This window comes from Sus scrofa, chromosome 14 (genome assembly GCF_054392235.1).
Source record: "Sus scrofa isolate SSC_HxYL_T2T_F1_AM1 chromosome 14, Sscrofa_HxYL_maternal_Yorkshire_Landrace_v2.0, whole genome shotgun sequence".
Classification (NCBI taxonomy): domain Eukaryota; kingdom Metazoa; phylum Chordata; class Mammalia; order Artiodactyla; family Suidae; genus Sus; species Sus scrofa.
In genome coordinates this window covers 23,279,565-23,295,617 of record NC_139396.1, presented here as the reverse complement: position 1 = coordinate 23,295,617, position 16,053 = coordinate 23,279,565, and the positions used below count along the sequence as shown (strand labels likewise).

The 16,053-nt window shown below is 39.7% G+C and overlaps 1 protein-coding gene across 1 annotated transcript in view; it reads left to right on the top strand.

The window, feature by feature from the left end:
• Positions 1–16,053, top strand: part of SPTLC1 (serine palmitoyltransferase long chain base subunit 1) — a 55,897-nt gene that overhangs the window by 21,648 nt on the left and 18,196 nt on the right. The window contains exons 6-8 of the mRNA XM_003483378.5: positions 2,495–2,627; positions 7,459–7,588; positions 11,733–11,822. Coding sequence (XP_003483426.1) covers positions 2,495–2,627; positions 7,459–7,588; positions 11,733–11,822 — 353 coding nt within the window. The remainder of the gene's footprint in view (positions 1–2,494; positions 2,628–7,458; positions 7,589–11,732; positions 11,823–16,053) is intronic.

The following is a 16,053-nucleotide window of genomic DNA, read 5'->3' as shown; positions in this document are numbered from 1 at the left end:
TCCAGTGGTAGAAACCCCATGTTTCTCCCTGATCCAGTGCTTATCTTCATGTGGTACTTACTAAATGTTAGATTAATAAATGAATTAACGAGATTATTGTACAGCCATCATCTAAGTACTTCTTAAAGTAGTCTATTGTGAAGTTGCACCTTTTATAATTCCTTTTTTTTTTTCTTTTTAGAGCCACACCCTTGGCATATGGAGGTTCCCAGGCTAGGGGTCCAATCGGAGCTGTAGCCGCCGGCCTACACCACAGCCACAGCAACACCAGATCCAAGCTGCGCCTGCAACCTACACCACAGCTCATGGCAACGCTGGATCCTTAACCCACTGAGCAAGGCCAGGGATCTAACCCACAACTTCATGGTTCCTAGTTGGATTCGTTTCCGTTGTGCCACAATGGGAACCCTGAAGTTGCACCTTTTAGAATTCTGAATTTTGTCTTTTACTAGTTAAAAAGCATCGCAATAAGTCTAGCTTGCCTCTGAAAAATCAGTGAGTGGGTTTACAGATTTGAGACACTTTATTCAAATGTTCTAAAAAGTCGTTTATTCCTCTTACTGAGCTGACTTACTCATTTGCCTCTCCCTAGAAGGTGGTGAAAATCTTACCCATGACAAGTAACCATGTCGTGGTTACAAGTATCTACAGGACATCTATAAAGTCTGGACCCAACAGGCATTCTTTTGTTCCTTCACAGATTAGAGCCGTTTTTGGTGGCCTTGTATCTGCCTGCCTGTTTCCAGAGCTTACCGGGACAGGAGTGACTCTTGAGGGGCACACAGCAGCACGCTAGCAGGAGTTACACGCGGGGCAGGGTAGTTATGGAGGATTGCCGTGGAAATACTCAGTTCACTCAGAGTCCAGCTTTGTACGCAGCTGGGTTGTTTCTTTTGTGGATCTCAGTCCTTCAGGTCTTTTCTTTCTCTCATTTCTCACCAAGAAGGCCTCTGGCGGTGAGCGGCCTACTGATGCTGAAAGCTATCCTGGAGCAGTGCTCCCCCACCACAGGGGGGTCTAGGCTAGAGGGCTCTGCTGTGCCATGAGTCTTCTCTGCAACCCTTCACAGGGCAACATATGGGTCCTCTGCCACTGCCTGCACTTCTGAGTTCCCCTCAGTGGACATTCCAAGGCTCTGTCCAAAAGTCCCCCTTTACTCCTCTGAGTTCCCTCCTTTCTCCCACAAAGTTCCAAGGCCACACACTTTCTGCATCAGCTTCTGCCCTGGGTTCTTCTTGCACAGGGCATGTGGTAAATCTCTGATCTAGTTGTCCAGGCTTGGGTCCTGCTGTAGTTAAAAGAGCTAAAGGAGGTTTAAATTTTTTTTCTCTCTTGGGTAATACCTCATTTTAAGACGCTGAAGTTTTCTGGTTCACAGTCAGTCAGTGCACTGTTTATTCTAGACATCACTGGTCCTCCAGGGCGTGAATCCTCATGGCTTAGCCTGGGAAAGTGAAAGGCTGTAAGGAACCGTCATGTAAGAGGGGAAAAAAATTCCAGTTTAATAATTACAATTTATCTTTAATTACAGCAGCATTCTTCTTAAGATGTCTTTAAGGTGTGCATTAAAGAACCATATTTCTCTTTGTATTGTACATTTGAATTTGCCGGTACATTTAAAAAGAAATTCAGATAGAAACCCAGTCCTCTAGAGTGATGGCAGGTGCCACAACACAAACTGTCAAAGAAGTGACCGGCAGCAGTTGAAAAAGTCTCTCTTGCTTGATGTGGGGTTTTTTGTTTGTTTGTTTGTTTTTTATTAACTACTCTTCTTTCTTCTTTCTTTTCCTCATAAAAGCTGTCCCAGTGCAGAAGTTTGGTCACTGCTGCTAAAATGCAAATAGGCATTAATAAATTAATGTTGTGCATTGGTAAAGCCTCAGCATTGTTGGTTGAGGGATGTCAAAGCAGGTGAAGTCACTGGACCTTGTATTCTCAGGCTAGAGTGATGCAAAGCAAAACCGAGTCAGCATAGTCCCAGGCCCACGTGTACAGACACATGAGGGGTTGATTCAGTTTACAGAGTATAGAAGTAGTTTTGGTCTAGCATTATCTTTTTTTTTTTTTTTTTTTTGTCTTTTGTCTTTTGTCTTTTTTTAGGGCTGCACTAGCAGCATATGGAGGTTCCTGGGCTAGGGGTTGAATCAGAGCTGTAGCTGCCAGCCTACACCACAGCCATAGCAATGCCAGATCCCAGACTTGTCTGCAACCTACACCACAGCTCACGGCAACGCCAGATCCTTAACTCACTGAGCAAAGCCAGGGATCAAACCTGTATCCGCATGGATCCTAGTTGGGTTCGTTAACTACTGAGCCACAATGGGAATCCTAGAATTACCTTAACAGATAACTTACAACTCGAAAGACAATTACATTTGACCATAAGGTAACAGTGCTAATAACTAAACTGCTTATATGATGTTTTTATTCTTTAGTTAAAAAAAAAAAGAATTATAGAGCAGTTTAACCATCTAACTTTGTACTCTTGAAATAGATGTGCATTTGGATTTGGAAGACCGCCTGGCAAAGTTCATGAAGACAGAAGAAGCCATTATATACTCATATGGATTTGCCACCATCGCGAGTGCTATTCCCGCTTACTCTAAGAGAGGGGACATTGTGTTTGTGTAAGTAATCTTTACCTACATTTCTTGTCAAAATTCCTTTGGAAATAATATTGGTCCTCCTAGAGAATTCCTTTGTTAGATGTCATCTGCCTATAATAATACTGATCTTTTTTTTCCAGTTTTAAAGAAATATGTAGTCACTCAGCCAAGCATTTCTACAGTTAGTGAGACCTCCACTGGACGGATCCTTAAAGGTGTCAGTACTTGGTTATCTGCCATTATAATTTTATGTATTGATTATTGAGAAGGCCAGACTTATGCAGGAAGTCTGTCTTCCCCATGCAGTTTTATGACATTGTGGTGTCCTTGTGAATCCATGGTCATAAACCTCATGACCCATATCACACTACCTGATAAAGTCACTTCACTTCTCCGTACCCTTGCCACAACTCCTAGGTCCCTGCCGATCTTTCTTTATGGCTTGTTAAGAACATAGAACCCATGATTTGGGGACTTGCTCAACTTCCCATGAACAAATCTGCACACTTGGGTACATGTGCACTGGGCGTGTGATGTAGCTCTTTACTGTGGAGGAAAGAGCAGGAGTAGAGTGAGGACTGGCCTAGCCCAGGCAGCTGGTTACACCCATCAGAAGCACCTACCGCTAGCTCAAGCCCCTGCCATCTTCTGGTATTAAATGACTCTTAATTTTAGGTCTCAGATTGACTTTTTGTTTCCTCTTTTCCTTTTAAACACTATAGCCAGAATTTTGTTTTTTCATTTTTTAAATTTTTATTGAAGTATAGTTCAATGTTGTGACAATTTCTGTTGTACAACAAAGTGATTCAGTTGCACATGTCACATCCATTCCCTTTCAGATTCTTTTCCCACATATATAATATTGGGTAGAGTTCCCTGTGCTATATATATATATAGCAGGTTCCCTTTGGCCAATCATTCCATATACTACAGTGTGCAAGCGCCAATCCCAGACCCCCAGTGCATCCCTCCTGCCCCACTTCCTGTCCTCTTTGGTAACCATAAGTTTGTTTTCAAAGTCTGTGAGTCTGATTCTATTCTGTAAATAAGTTCATTTGTATCCTTTTTTTTTAGATTCCACATATAAATGATATCATACAATGTTTGTCTTTCACTCTCTTACTTCACTTAGTATGATAATCTCTAGGTCCATCCATGTTGCTATAATTGGCATTATTTCGTTCTTTTTTATGGCTGAGTAATATTCCATTGTATATATGTACCACATCTTCATTATCCATTCTTCTGTCAGTGGACGTTTAAGTTACTTCCATGTCTTGGCTATTGTAAATAGTGCTGCAGTGAACATTGGGGCGCCTGTATCTTTTTGAATTAACATCTTCTTGGGATAGATGCCCAGTAGGATTGCTGGGTCTATGATGGTCCTATTTTTAGTTTTTTGAGGAACCTCCATACTGTTTTCCATAATAGTTGTACCAATTTACATTCCCACCAACAGTGTTAAGAGTGTTCTCTTTTCTCCACACCCTCTTCAGCATTTATTGTTTGTAGACGTTTTAATGATGACCATTCTGTATAGCCAGAATTTTAAAAATGGGACTCAGATTTTGTCACACTCCATTTAAGAGCTTCTGTAGTTCCTAAAATAAAGATCCAAGACTTTATTAGGATTTTGTGCCTTTTAGACTACCTTTTCAGGCTCATTTTCCACCATTTTCCCTTAGGTGGTCATTCTGTGTAGCCTTACCAGCCTTAACTGCTAGTTTCCTCTCACTTCAGGGCTTTTGCACTTGCTAATCGTCTGTTGTTCCTCCTCTCATCTCCTACTTAATTCCTGCTCATCCTGCACATATGCCACCTCTTCAGGAAAGCCTTCCCTAGCTTCTCAGACCAGGTCAAGACCCTTGCTGCAGGTGGAGAAAATTTTAAAGCCAGAGGAGTTTGGTATCCTTGTGAATCCATGACCACACAGGCACTCACATGCCTGTCAAAAATCATGCTGCTTCTCAGGCCTCCCTTATTTACATGTGCGCCCGTACACCCGCACACCCTCTGCTGTTTGTTCATCTTGCTTCAGACTCATTGTAATCTTCTTTTATAGCACTTTCAACAGTTTATACCAGCCCATTGCCTAGGATAGCATGTGCCACTTAATAGCACTCACTAAATAACCAGTTCCATGAGTGAATGAATGGAAGCCAGAGCCCACACGAGGAGTCCAGGTGACTGGCCTTCAGAGCTCGGCTAACCTCAGACCCTGTACTGTGCCACTGCCTCTCACTCAGTCGGAGCACCTCTAGTGCAGAGAGCTCAAGTACATGCTGCCCCACTGGCTCTTCCTGGGGGTTTTCAAGCTGCCCGTAGCCCATTCTTCCCCACAGCCCTGCAGCAGTTACCTGGGAGCATTCCAGCACATGGCCTGGGTCTAAGTGGAGTGGTTTCCCAATGTGCCCATGAAAACAAATGTTTTTATTAATTTTTTGCACATAGTTTTAAAAAATCCGGTAGACTCATCACAAATTTGAAAGCAATGGATTTAAACAGTGATTGTAGGTTTTTAATAAAGTATAGTTACAGCTACAGTGTCATCCAGTATCACTTTCTACGAGCACCCCACCATAAATTCCTTTTTGAGTTTCAAGTCCAGAAAAAGTTTATAGTCACAGTTGAACTTGTATGCTTCTTTTGTCAGATAATAAATACTGTATTGTCCTTTTGGTTTTAATTGCTAGGAAACCAAGTCTAAATTCACTTTCAAATTTTATGCCCAGTGTCTTAGAACTTCAGTTCCTAGTGACTCAGTGGACAGCTAATTAACCCCTTATCAACCATTTTGAGTATGTTGCCTGAAATTCATTTGAAAGTGGGAACACTAGAGGTAAAAATATTATTTAGTAAATTGTTTGATAAATTCATTAGGCATAGAGAATGTGTCAAGTGTTTTCTTCCTTTTTTCAGTAAGCAGTGAAAATGCTTTGCCTTAAGTCTCAGAACAATGCTTATTTATATACTTAAGTCTTTCCCAGTCACTCTGTCTTCCTCTTCCTTTATGTACCCTTTTTAAGTGAAACATGTTATATTGAGATAATTATAGAATCACATATGCCTTTAGGAAAAAGATTTCCTGTGCCCTTTACCCAGTCTTTCCCAATACTCACCTCTTGCAAAACTCAAGTAATGCAACTCAAAACTGAGGTATTTATTGACCATTGGCGAAGTCAAGATAATCCCTCATGTTGCCACACCTATGCCCCTTCTACCCTGCCTACTCTTTAACTCTTGGCAGTGACAAATCTGTTCTCCATTTCTATAATTTCACCCTTTCAGAACTGTTATCAAATATAATCATACAGCGGGTAACATTTGGGGATTAGCTTTGTTCATTCAGCATTAATTCTCTGCAGATACTCTGGAATTGTCTGGATCAAGTATTCCTTTTGATTGCTACATCCTGTTCCATAGTATGGATGCACCACAGTTTGTTGAACCAGTCACCTATAAAGCACATCAGAATTATTTCTAGTTTGGGTTATTACAAATAGAGCTGCTGTAAATATTCATGTACGAGTTTTCCTGTGAACATAAGTTTTCATTTCTTTGGGATATATGCCAGGGAGTGTGGTTGCTGGTCATATGGTACTGCATATTCAGTTCATTTTTGTTTTTTAAGAAAATTGCCAAACTTTTCCAGAGTGGCTCTGTTATTTTATATTCCCATCAACAGTGTATAAGTGATCTAGTTTCTCCAGCATCCTCAGGAGCATTTGATGTTGTTGCTATTTTTTTTTTTTTAATTTTAGCATTCTGATAGGTCTGTAGAGTTATTTCATTGTGGTGTTAATTTATATTTCCCTGATGACTAGCCATCTTTACTATTTTTAGACTTTGTGTGGTCTTGGCATCAGGATGATACTTCATAAAGACAGTCTCAAAGTGCTCCCTCCTCTTCTGATTGCTGGGCCGCCTCTCCTTTCCTGTCCCTTGGCTACAGAGAGCAGGGACAGGAATGCAGTACTTGTTGGCATTTTCAGTTTGCCACCTTCATCAGTTCCAAGTCAAGAAAACCCAGGAACTCATTTCATGTCATTTCTCTCATGTCAGGTCCATCTCTTGTCTGCCTTTTGTCTTATGTTTCTTTTATATACAATGTTCAGGACTTTTTATTGTAGACGGGGAGAAAAATAGGGAAAATATGTCCACTCTGTCTTCCCAGAAGTTGAAGTCTTATATGTACTCTTTTTTGGTGTGTTGTTCGTTAGTTTGTTTTGGCCATATCCATGGCATGCAGAAGTTCTTGGCCCAGGGAGCAGACCCATGCCATAGCAGTGACAAGGCCAGATCCTTAACTGCTAGGCCACCAGGGATCTGCTCCCATGTACTTTAAAATAATACACTTAATTTTAAAAATATATTTCCCCCCTAATTAACTCAACTTAGATCTTACTGAAGTTTAATCTGCATGACTCAGAAGTTTTCCCCTGGATTATGTAGAGTCAATGATCCAGTATTGCTTTTCATGGCAAAGTAGTGTGCCAATCAAATGAGAGATGCCACTGATAATGAGATGCACCAATATTTCATTTATTTTTCAAAAAAAGAACGTTACTGTGAGTAAACTGACAGGCCGTCCATAGTAAGATGCATGGTGACTGCTCAGATGTCAAAAGTCAGAGTGTGCTTCTTGGAACAGAATCGGTATAGTAGTTATGTGAAAAGACTTGCAGAGTGAAGTGCAAACAATGATGTATTAATGTTCAAACATGTTTTATTTATTGGCCATGTTTACATTAACCAGTGGATATTGATCAACTTACAAAAGCAAGCGTTCCTTTCCTGAGAATGTTGACAAGACCCTTTAAACCGCAGTTTTGTCGGCCTCTTTTCCTTGCAGAGATAAAGCTGCCTGCTTTGCTATTCAGAAAGGATTACAGGCATCACGTAGTGACATTAAGCTATTTGAGCATAATGATATGGAAGACCTGGAGCGACTACTCAAAGAACAAGAGATTGAAGATCAAAAGGTATGATTCTTTTGAAGAAAATTATGCAGTTCTTTTGTACTTTGTAACCAGCTAAATTATAAATGAAATGGTAATTTGTCATGAAAACTTGCCTGTGGATCACATTTGGATATTAAATAAGGGTGTTCCTGCTTATTAAATGTACCTTAGGTTAGAGAGCCAAGTCTGATAGTAATTGCCCCATCTTTGCCGTAATTATATGTCGCAAATTTGGGGGGAGATAGTCCAGGCAGCTTTCTAGAAGAAAGAAAAACAGCATTTTGGGGGGTGGGGGGTGGAGGCCTATACTCAATTCTACAGAAGTAACAACAGAACTCATTAGGGTGTTTACAAGAGGTACCTAGTGTATTCAAAATAAATGTATTCATATCAGAATAAATCATGTATGGCTTAACTGGAAGGAACAGTGGCAGGAGATCTTAACTTACGAATTTATGAACAAAGTGAGACTATTGCTTCCGATCACCACCTCTTTGCCTTGCCCTAGAGGTCTGAGCAGCTGCCTCTTATGGAAAACAACTGCCCCAAGCATGGTTTCCTTCTGTTTTGCAACATGCTTACACTTCTTCCATGCACCTCCATTGCCACTTGGGGCAGGGAGGGACTAGAGGGTAGAGAGCTTACTCCTTGGTGTTCTTATTAGAGGGTGTAACAGGGGAAATGTATTCAAAGCATTACTGTTAGAATTAGCATTTATTTTTCCCTGACAGCATGGATGCAGAAGGTAGTTCTGGTCTGTGGTTCTGTAGCAGGAACCACTAGGCGTGAATTGTACTGGGAACCTGGTCACCACTTACTTTGTCTCATAAACCGCTTTCAAGTGGACTTTCCCAGTGCAACTCATTCATTACTAGAATAACTGATAAAAACGCTCATTACATTGCTTAATTTTCTGTTAATTTCCATTTTTTCCAGATATTTGCATTATTCCTCATCCTTGTTTAGGTGATAGGCTAAGAGCAGCACTTCACGAATGTACACATTCTCATGATGAACATGCATAGATTCCGCTATTTTATGGTAGATGTGCTATGGGAAATGTTTCATAGTTAATACAGTTTAGAAAAATCTTGGAGGAAATTTTAAAATTGAGACTGTGTCACCAGTGAATTCTTTGTACAAGTTGTAAAAAGGTGTTCCTTATTGTGACTTAGTAATAGCATGCTGCCATGTTGAAGAACACGGCCTCGGCACAGTGGGACCAGTGGGCCTCTCTCCTCTAGGGTTATTTTGCCAGGTTAGCACTGTACAAGTTGGGAAAACATCATAGTCAAGCCTTGTGTGTCTGCGTGCGTGCGTGTGTGTGTTATAAGCTTTATAATCCATGAGGCTTTTTTCTTTATGAATAGTAAGAAATACAGTTACCTTAAATTTTATTTCCATTTTATAGTTTTTACTTTTTTACTAATTAATTTATACCATATTTTCCTGCCAAGAGTAGGCTTCCAAATTACTTTATATGTTTGTTTTTATTTTATTTTATTTGTCTTTTTAGGGCTGCACCCATGGCATATGGAGGTTCCCAGGCTAGGAGTCGAATCGGAACTGTAGCTGCCATCCTGTGCCACAGCCACAGCAATGCAGGATCTGAGCCGCATCTGCAACTACCCCACAGCTCCCGACAACACCAGATCCATAACTCACTGAGCAGGCTAGGGATCAAACCTGCATCCTCATAGGTGCTAATCAGATTCATTTCCACTGAGCCACAACAAGAACTTCTATGTTTTGGTTTTTAGAAATTATTCTTTTCAATTTCATTTTCATAGAAATAATAAATGTTAAATTTTTGAATATTTTCTATTTAGATGCTTATATTTTTTTTGAAAATGAGTTAAAATATTGCAGTTTAGTCTAGATTTGGATCATACTCTTTTTGCCAGTTTCCCAACTGTTGGGATTTATATATTTTTTCATTCCTCTTTTTACAGAGTTCTCTTTCCCATATTAATCCTCCTTTAAAAAAGGAAAAAAAGGACAGTAGATAAAAAAAGGAGTTCATAGAAGAAATAGAGATAACTGTGAGCAGATAAAAACAGTCTGACCTCACTAACAATTGCAGGAATTAGAGTAAGAGTTTTTGCCTGTCCACTAGGGAAAACTTTATAGTTATTATTACCATCAGTGGTACCTGATGTTTGTGATGCATCAAAAGGTCCTCCTGTAACTCTGAGAAGAGTTTCAGCTGTCACAGCCCTTTTAGAGAGTAAATGGGCAGATATAGTCCAAGATTAAATATCCATACCCTCGGACCTGTGTCTGGAATGCTGTCTTTAGAAGATAATCAGAAGTGGTGTCAGGAGTTCCCGTCGTGGCGCAGTGGTGAACGAATCCGACTAGGAACCATGAGGTTGCAGGTTCAATCCCTGCCTTTGCTCAGTGGGTTAACGATCTGGCGTTGCCGTGAGCTGTGGTGTAGGTTGCAGACGCGGCTCGGATCCCGCATTGCTGTGGCTCTGGCGTAGCCAGCGGCTACAGCTCCTATTCGACCTCTAGCCTGGGAACCTCCATATGCTGTGGGAGCAGCCCAAAGAAATAGCAAAAAAAAAGACAAAAAAAAAAAAAAAAAAAGAACTGGTGTCAAAGATCAAAGGATATTCAGAGTGTGATGTTAAAAAAAAAAAAAAAATGAGGGAAACAACCTCAGACTAGCACTGTGCATAAATAATTTATGGCATCTCTACAAGGTGGAATATTAGATCTCCATTAAAATCATGGTTTAAATAATGTTAAATAATGTGGAAATGCTCACAACATGATGTTTTTAAAATTCGCATCCTTAAACTATTGCAGTAAAATCCCGATTTGAACAAAGTCATTTACAAAGGTACACATTTACAAGAAAGACAAAAGTTAGCAGTGTGTGGTGTGATGAGCTCATTTGTTAAATTCTCTTTTGTACTTCCCATTTCCTAAGATTCCTTCATTGAATATTTTTAGATTATAAGAAAAATACTTTATTTTTGAAAGGCAGGGAGAGGCAAGATGCCCTCATGTCCTCCTCTGTGACTCCTAGCAGACCCACAGCCTTCAGGTTTGAATTAGAGATGGAGTGAGATGACCAAGAAAACTCAGTGATGATGATGTAAGCTCTTGCATATTCAACAGACACTTTTATGAGCTTTACAGCTGAGGTTCTAACATACCCCTGGAGTAGCTCTGATGTTTGAGTTTCTAGCTGTTCATTAGCCAGAAGCTTAGAGGCAAGAAACCTTTGAGTAGTAGGAAGGTGGTGGCCGACTCTCTCTATGGATTTATTTGTCAGCCCAACATACCGAAAGCATCTCCACATTCCGCAGTGGGAGTGGCTTATTAGTGACTTGACGTCAGTGGGGTGTGGGAAGGCATGTGTTATTTGAAAAAGTCCCTACGCCCACTGCCTTCAGACATCACGGGATGAGGTCATAGTCCAGTGTTACTTAACCCAGTAGTGAGGGAGGAGCAAGGAAGGACAAGGGCGTCTGTCCTCTGTTGTTCAGTAGACTAGGGAGATCGGGATTTGTCTTCTATCACTTTTTCATGGGAAAATTTCTGGCGTGTTCAAAGGAAATGTAGTGGTATAGTGAAGCTGCCCCCTGTACCCTTCTCCCAGCCTTGTTTTCAATATTTCGCCATTCTTGTGTCATCTGAACCTTCACCTAACTCCCCACTCGGTCTCTGTGGTGATGATGAGGATTGTCGTCCTCACTCTTCATTTATTTCAGGTAAAATTTACAGACATTGAAATACACAGATTCTAGTCATACAGTTTGGACAAATGGTTATGCCCACATAGCCCAGGTGTCATGACCCCTATCATGACACAAACCTCACCATCTCCCCAGAAAGTTCTCTCGGGTCTCTTCCCAGTCATTCTGGGCTTAGAGGGCTTTGTTTGTGTTGTAGTGTCTGTGTCTAAACAGTTTGTGTGCGGGAGGCCTCCTAGTTGACTGTGTGAACTGAAAATGTGCTTGAGAGACGAAAGCCCTGTTTTTCATCTCAGTATAATAGGATCTCAAACCTTGAGCTTGAAATTAATTTAGTCTGTTTATTTATTTATCCTGGTGAATAAATCTTATAAGGTAAAGTGCTAGAGAGCATGTAACAGATTTTGTAGATGGAGTTACTGAAATTTAAAATGTCTGTTTTATTTTTTCTTTTACAGAATCCTCGAAAGGCTCGTGTAACTCGACGTTTCATTGTAGTTGAAGGGTTGTATATGAATACTGGAACTATTTGCCCTCTTCCAGAACTGGTGAGCAACCATGTTTATTCGTTATTTTAGTCTTCAGACTATTTGACAGTTATACCTTTTGTCTGTTGACCACTTTTAATGTATAACATCAGTATTGCTTTGCTTAATAGGTATCCTAACCACATTCTTATCATACCATGGAAGTAGATGAACATTAAATGCCAACCCTGGCCTTTAAAGAGTCATCAGAACTGTTTTTTGTTTGTTTGTTTGTTTGTTTTCTTTTTACAGCCACACCTGTGGCATATGGAAGTTCCTGGGCTAGGGGTCACATTGGAGCTGCAGCTGCAGGCCTACCCTACAGCCACAGCACCACTGAATCCGAGTCACAACTGCTACCTATGCTGTTGCTTGTGGCAACGCCAGATCCTTAACCCACTGAGCGAGGCCAGGGATCAAACCCGAGTCCTCACAAGAGACAATGTTGGGTTCTTAACCTGCTGAGCCCCAACGGGAACTCCAGCTGAATTTTTTTAAAACCAACTTTATTGAAGTATAATTGACTCATAATAAAATGCACTTTAGACAAAAAAATAAATAAATAAAGTACACTTCAAGTGTGTAGTTGGATAAGTGTACATTTTGGCAGATGTATGCACCCCTATCACGACCACAGCAGTGAAGATACAGAACAATTACCTCTCCAGAAATTCCCTCTTGCCTCTTTGTAATCAATACCCTCTGATCCCTGGCCCTAGGCCACCATCGATATGCTTTCTGTTCTGTAGTTTTACTTTTTGTAGAATTTCGTATAAATGAAATCATAAATATGTATTTTGTAAAACTCGGCTTTTTAACAAAGGGAAGCAATAAATGAGTTTTTAGAACCCATGACTATTGAATTTCTTTTTTTTTTTTTTTTTCAGGTAAAATTGACATAACATAAAATTAGCCATTTTTAAAGTGTGTAGTTCAGTGACGTTTAGTATATACACAGTGTTGTGCACCCATCAGCTGTCTGGTTGGTCACTCACTTGCAAAGAAGACCTAGTACCCATTTAGTAGTTAGTCCGCATTTTCCCTTGCCCCAGTCTGTTTTCTGTGTATGTGGATTTACCTACTCTGGATATCTCCCATAAATGGAATCAAATAACATATGACTTTTTGTGTCTGACTTCATTCGCTTATCATAATGTTTTCTTCATTGTTTTATCCAGTTTGTCACATCATGTGTTAGTACTCTATTCCTTTTTAATACTAAATAATTGCCTATTTTGTTTTTTGTTAATGGATAGTTGGATTATTTTACCCTCTGGCACTTGTGAATAGTGCTATGAACATTCACATGCAAATATTTTTTTGAATCTCTGTTTTCAACTCTTCTGTCTAGTGTAATTGCTAGATCATTTAGTAATTCGTGCTTAGCATTTGAGGAACCATCATACTGTTTCCCACAATGACTGTACCATTTTACATTCCCACTAGCAATAGAAGACAGTTCCAATTTCTCCACATCCTCACCAACACATACCTGTGTTTTTGTTTTGTTTCGTTTTGTCTTTAATTTTTGCCTTTCTAATAGATGTGAAGTATATGGTTCTGATTAGCACTTTTTTTTCTTTTTTTTTTTCTTTTTTTTTTGGCTGCACCCATGGCACGTGGAAGATCCTGGGCCAGGGAACGAATCCAAACCACAGCTTTGACCTGTGCCACAGCTGCAGCAATTCTAGATCCTTAACCCACTCAGCCTGATTTGCATTTCTTAAGTGACTACTGATATTGAGCCTCTTTTCTTGTGTTTGTTGTCCACTTCTATCTTTGGAGAAATGTCTACAGAAGTCCTTTGTCCATTTTAATTTTTCTATTATAGTTGATTTGTAACATCCTGTCAGAGTCAGATGTACAGCAGAGTGACCCAGCCATACATTTATATACATTCTTTTTTTCACACTATCCTGCATCATGTTCCGTCACAAGTGTTGGGTTGTCTTTTTAAGTTCTTTGCATATTCTGGATGTTAGACTCTTATCACATACATGATTTGCAAATTTTGTCTCCCATTCTATAGATGGTCTTTTCATTTCTCTGATAGTGTCCTTTGATGCACAGAAGTTTTAATTTTGGTAAAGTCCAGCTTATCTAGTTTTTTGCTGTGGCTTGTGCTTTTGGTGTCATGTCTAAGAAATTCATTGCTAAATCCAGGGTCATGAAGATATATGCATGTTTTCTTCTAAGTGTTTCATAGTTTTAGCTCTTATTTTAGTTCCTTGATCCATTTTGACTTAATTTTTGTATATTCTGTGAGAGTTGGGTTCAACTTCATTCTTTTGCATGTGGTTATCCAATTGTGCCTGTGCCATTTGTTGAAGAGACTGTTGTTTTCCCATTGAATGGCACTGGTACCCTTGTCAACAATCAGCCGACCATAGATGTGAGTTTCTTTCTGGGCTCCCATTTCTATTCCATTTGTTTATATGTATAACCTTATGCTAGTATCACACATAATTACTTAATTCCTGTAACTTTGTGGTAAATTTTGAAATTAAGACAAATTTTCCATCTTTGTTCTTCTTCAAGATAGTTTCAGTTGTTTGAGGTCCTTTGAAGTTCCATTTGAATGTTAGGATAAGCCTTTCCATTTCTGTAAAAAATGCCATTGAGATTTTTAGCAGAGATCGTATTGAATATTTAGATTTCTCTGGGAAGTATTGCTATCTTTTTTTTTTTTTTTTTTTGTCTTTTTTGTTGTTGTTGTTGTTGTTGCTATTTCTTGGGCCGCTCCCGCGGCATATGGAGGTTCCCAGGCTAGGGGTCCAATCGGAGCTGTAGCCACCGGCCTACGCCAGAGCCACAACAACGCGGGATCCGAGCCGCGTCTGCAACCTACACCACAGCTCACGGCAATGCCAGATCGTTAACCCACTGCAAGGGCAGGACCGAACCCGCAACCTCATGGTTCCTAGTCGGATTCGTTAACCACTGCGCCACGACGGGAACTCCAATTGCTATCTTGATACTAAGTCTTCTCATCAATGAACACAGAATATGTTTCCATTTACTTAGATTTTCTTTAATTTCTTTCAGCATTGTTTTGTGGCTTTTTTATGTCATCTGTGACTAGAGCTAGTTTTACTTCTTCCTTTCCAATTTGGATACCTTTCTTTTTCTTGCCTGATTGCTAGAACTTCCAATACAGTGTTTTCTAGCAGAAGCCAGAGTGGGCATCCTTGTCATTGGGGGAAGCTTTCAGGCCATTACCATTGAGTATAATTTCAGCTGTGGATTTTCCCTAAATGTCCTTTATTAAGTTGAGAAAGTTCCCTCTCGTTTCTAATTTGTTGAATGCTTTATCATGAAAGGTTTGGATTTTGTCAGATGCTGTGTCTGCTTTATCTGCATGATCTTGTGGTTTTCTTTCATTCTATTTATTGTTGTTACGTTGGTTTTTCTTGTATTGAACCACTATTGCATTTGACCATTGGAATCTAAATCTATGAGATTGTCAATTGAATAAGGATTCAAAATAAGAGTTTTATGTCTTATTTTTTAAGTTTTTCCCTATTTCCTGAGGAAATCTAAATACATCCTAAATATCAGTAAGAGAGATGATTTGTTTTCCTCTCCTTCCTTTTGTGAGTATCCAAGACTGATAGAATATTTGTAAGAGAAATAGTGGACCACAGGATACTAGAACTGTATCTTACAGGGGTATAGTAATAAAGCAGTACTGATGGGCAGATATATAGCCTCTGAAACAAAATGTAAAGTGTAGGAATAGATCGAGTAGATATAAATACTGAGTATGTAAAAATTACAGGATGGAGTTCCCATCATGGTGCAGCGGAAACGAATCCAACTAGGAACCATGAGGTTGTGGGTTCGATTCCTGGCCTTGCTCAGTGGGTTAGGGGATCTGGTGTTGCCATGAGGTGTGGTGTAGGTCACAGATGTGGCTCGGATCTGGCGTTGTTGTAGCTGTGGTGTAGGCTGGCAGCTGTAGCTCTGATTGGACCCCTAGCCTGGGAATCTCCCTCCATATGCCACAGTTGTGGCCCTAAAAAGACAAAAAGACAAAAAAAAATTTTTTTAATTAAAAAATAAAAATTATAGCATACAAATTAGGGTTTGATAAAGGGATTCCTGTTTTATTTCACTTATTCATCTATTTATGTACCAGTACTGTAATGTTACTAAATATTTTCTAAAACATGATTTTTAGAAACTATCTTATTTATAAAAGATCTCATATTAATGGATGGGAAAGAGTCAGTGCTGAAAAGATGTAATTTTC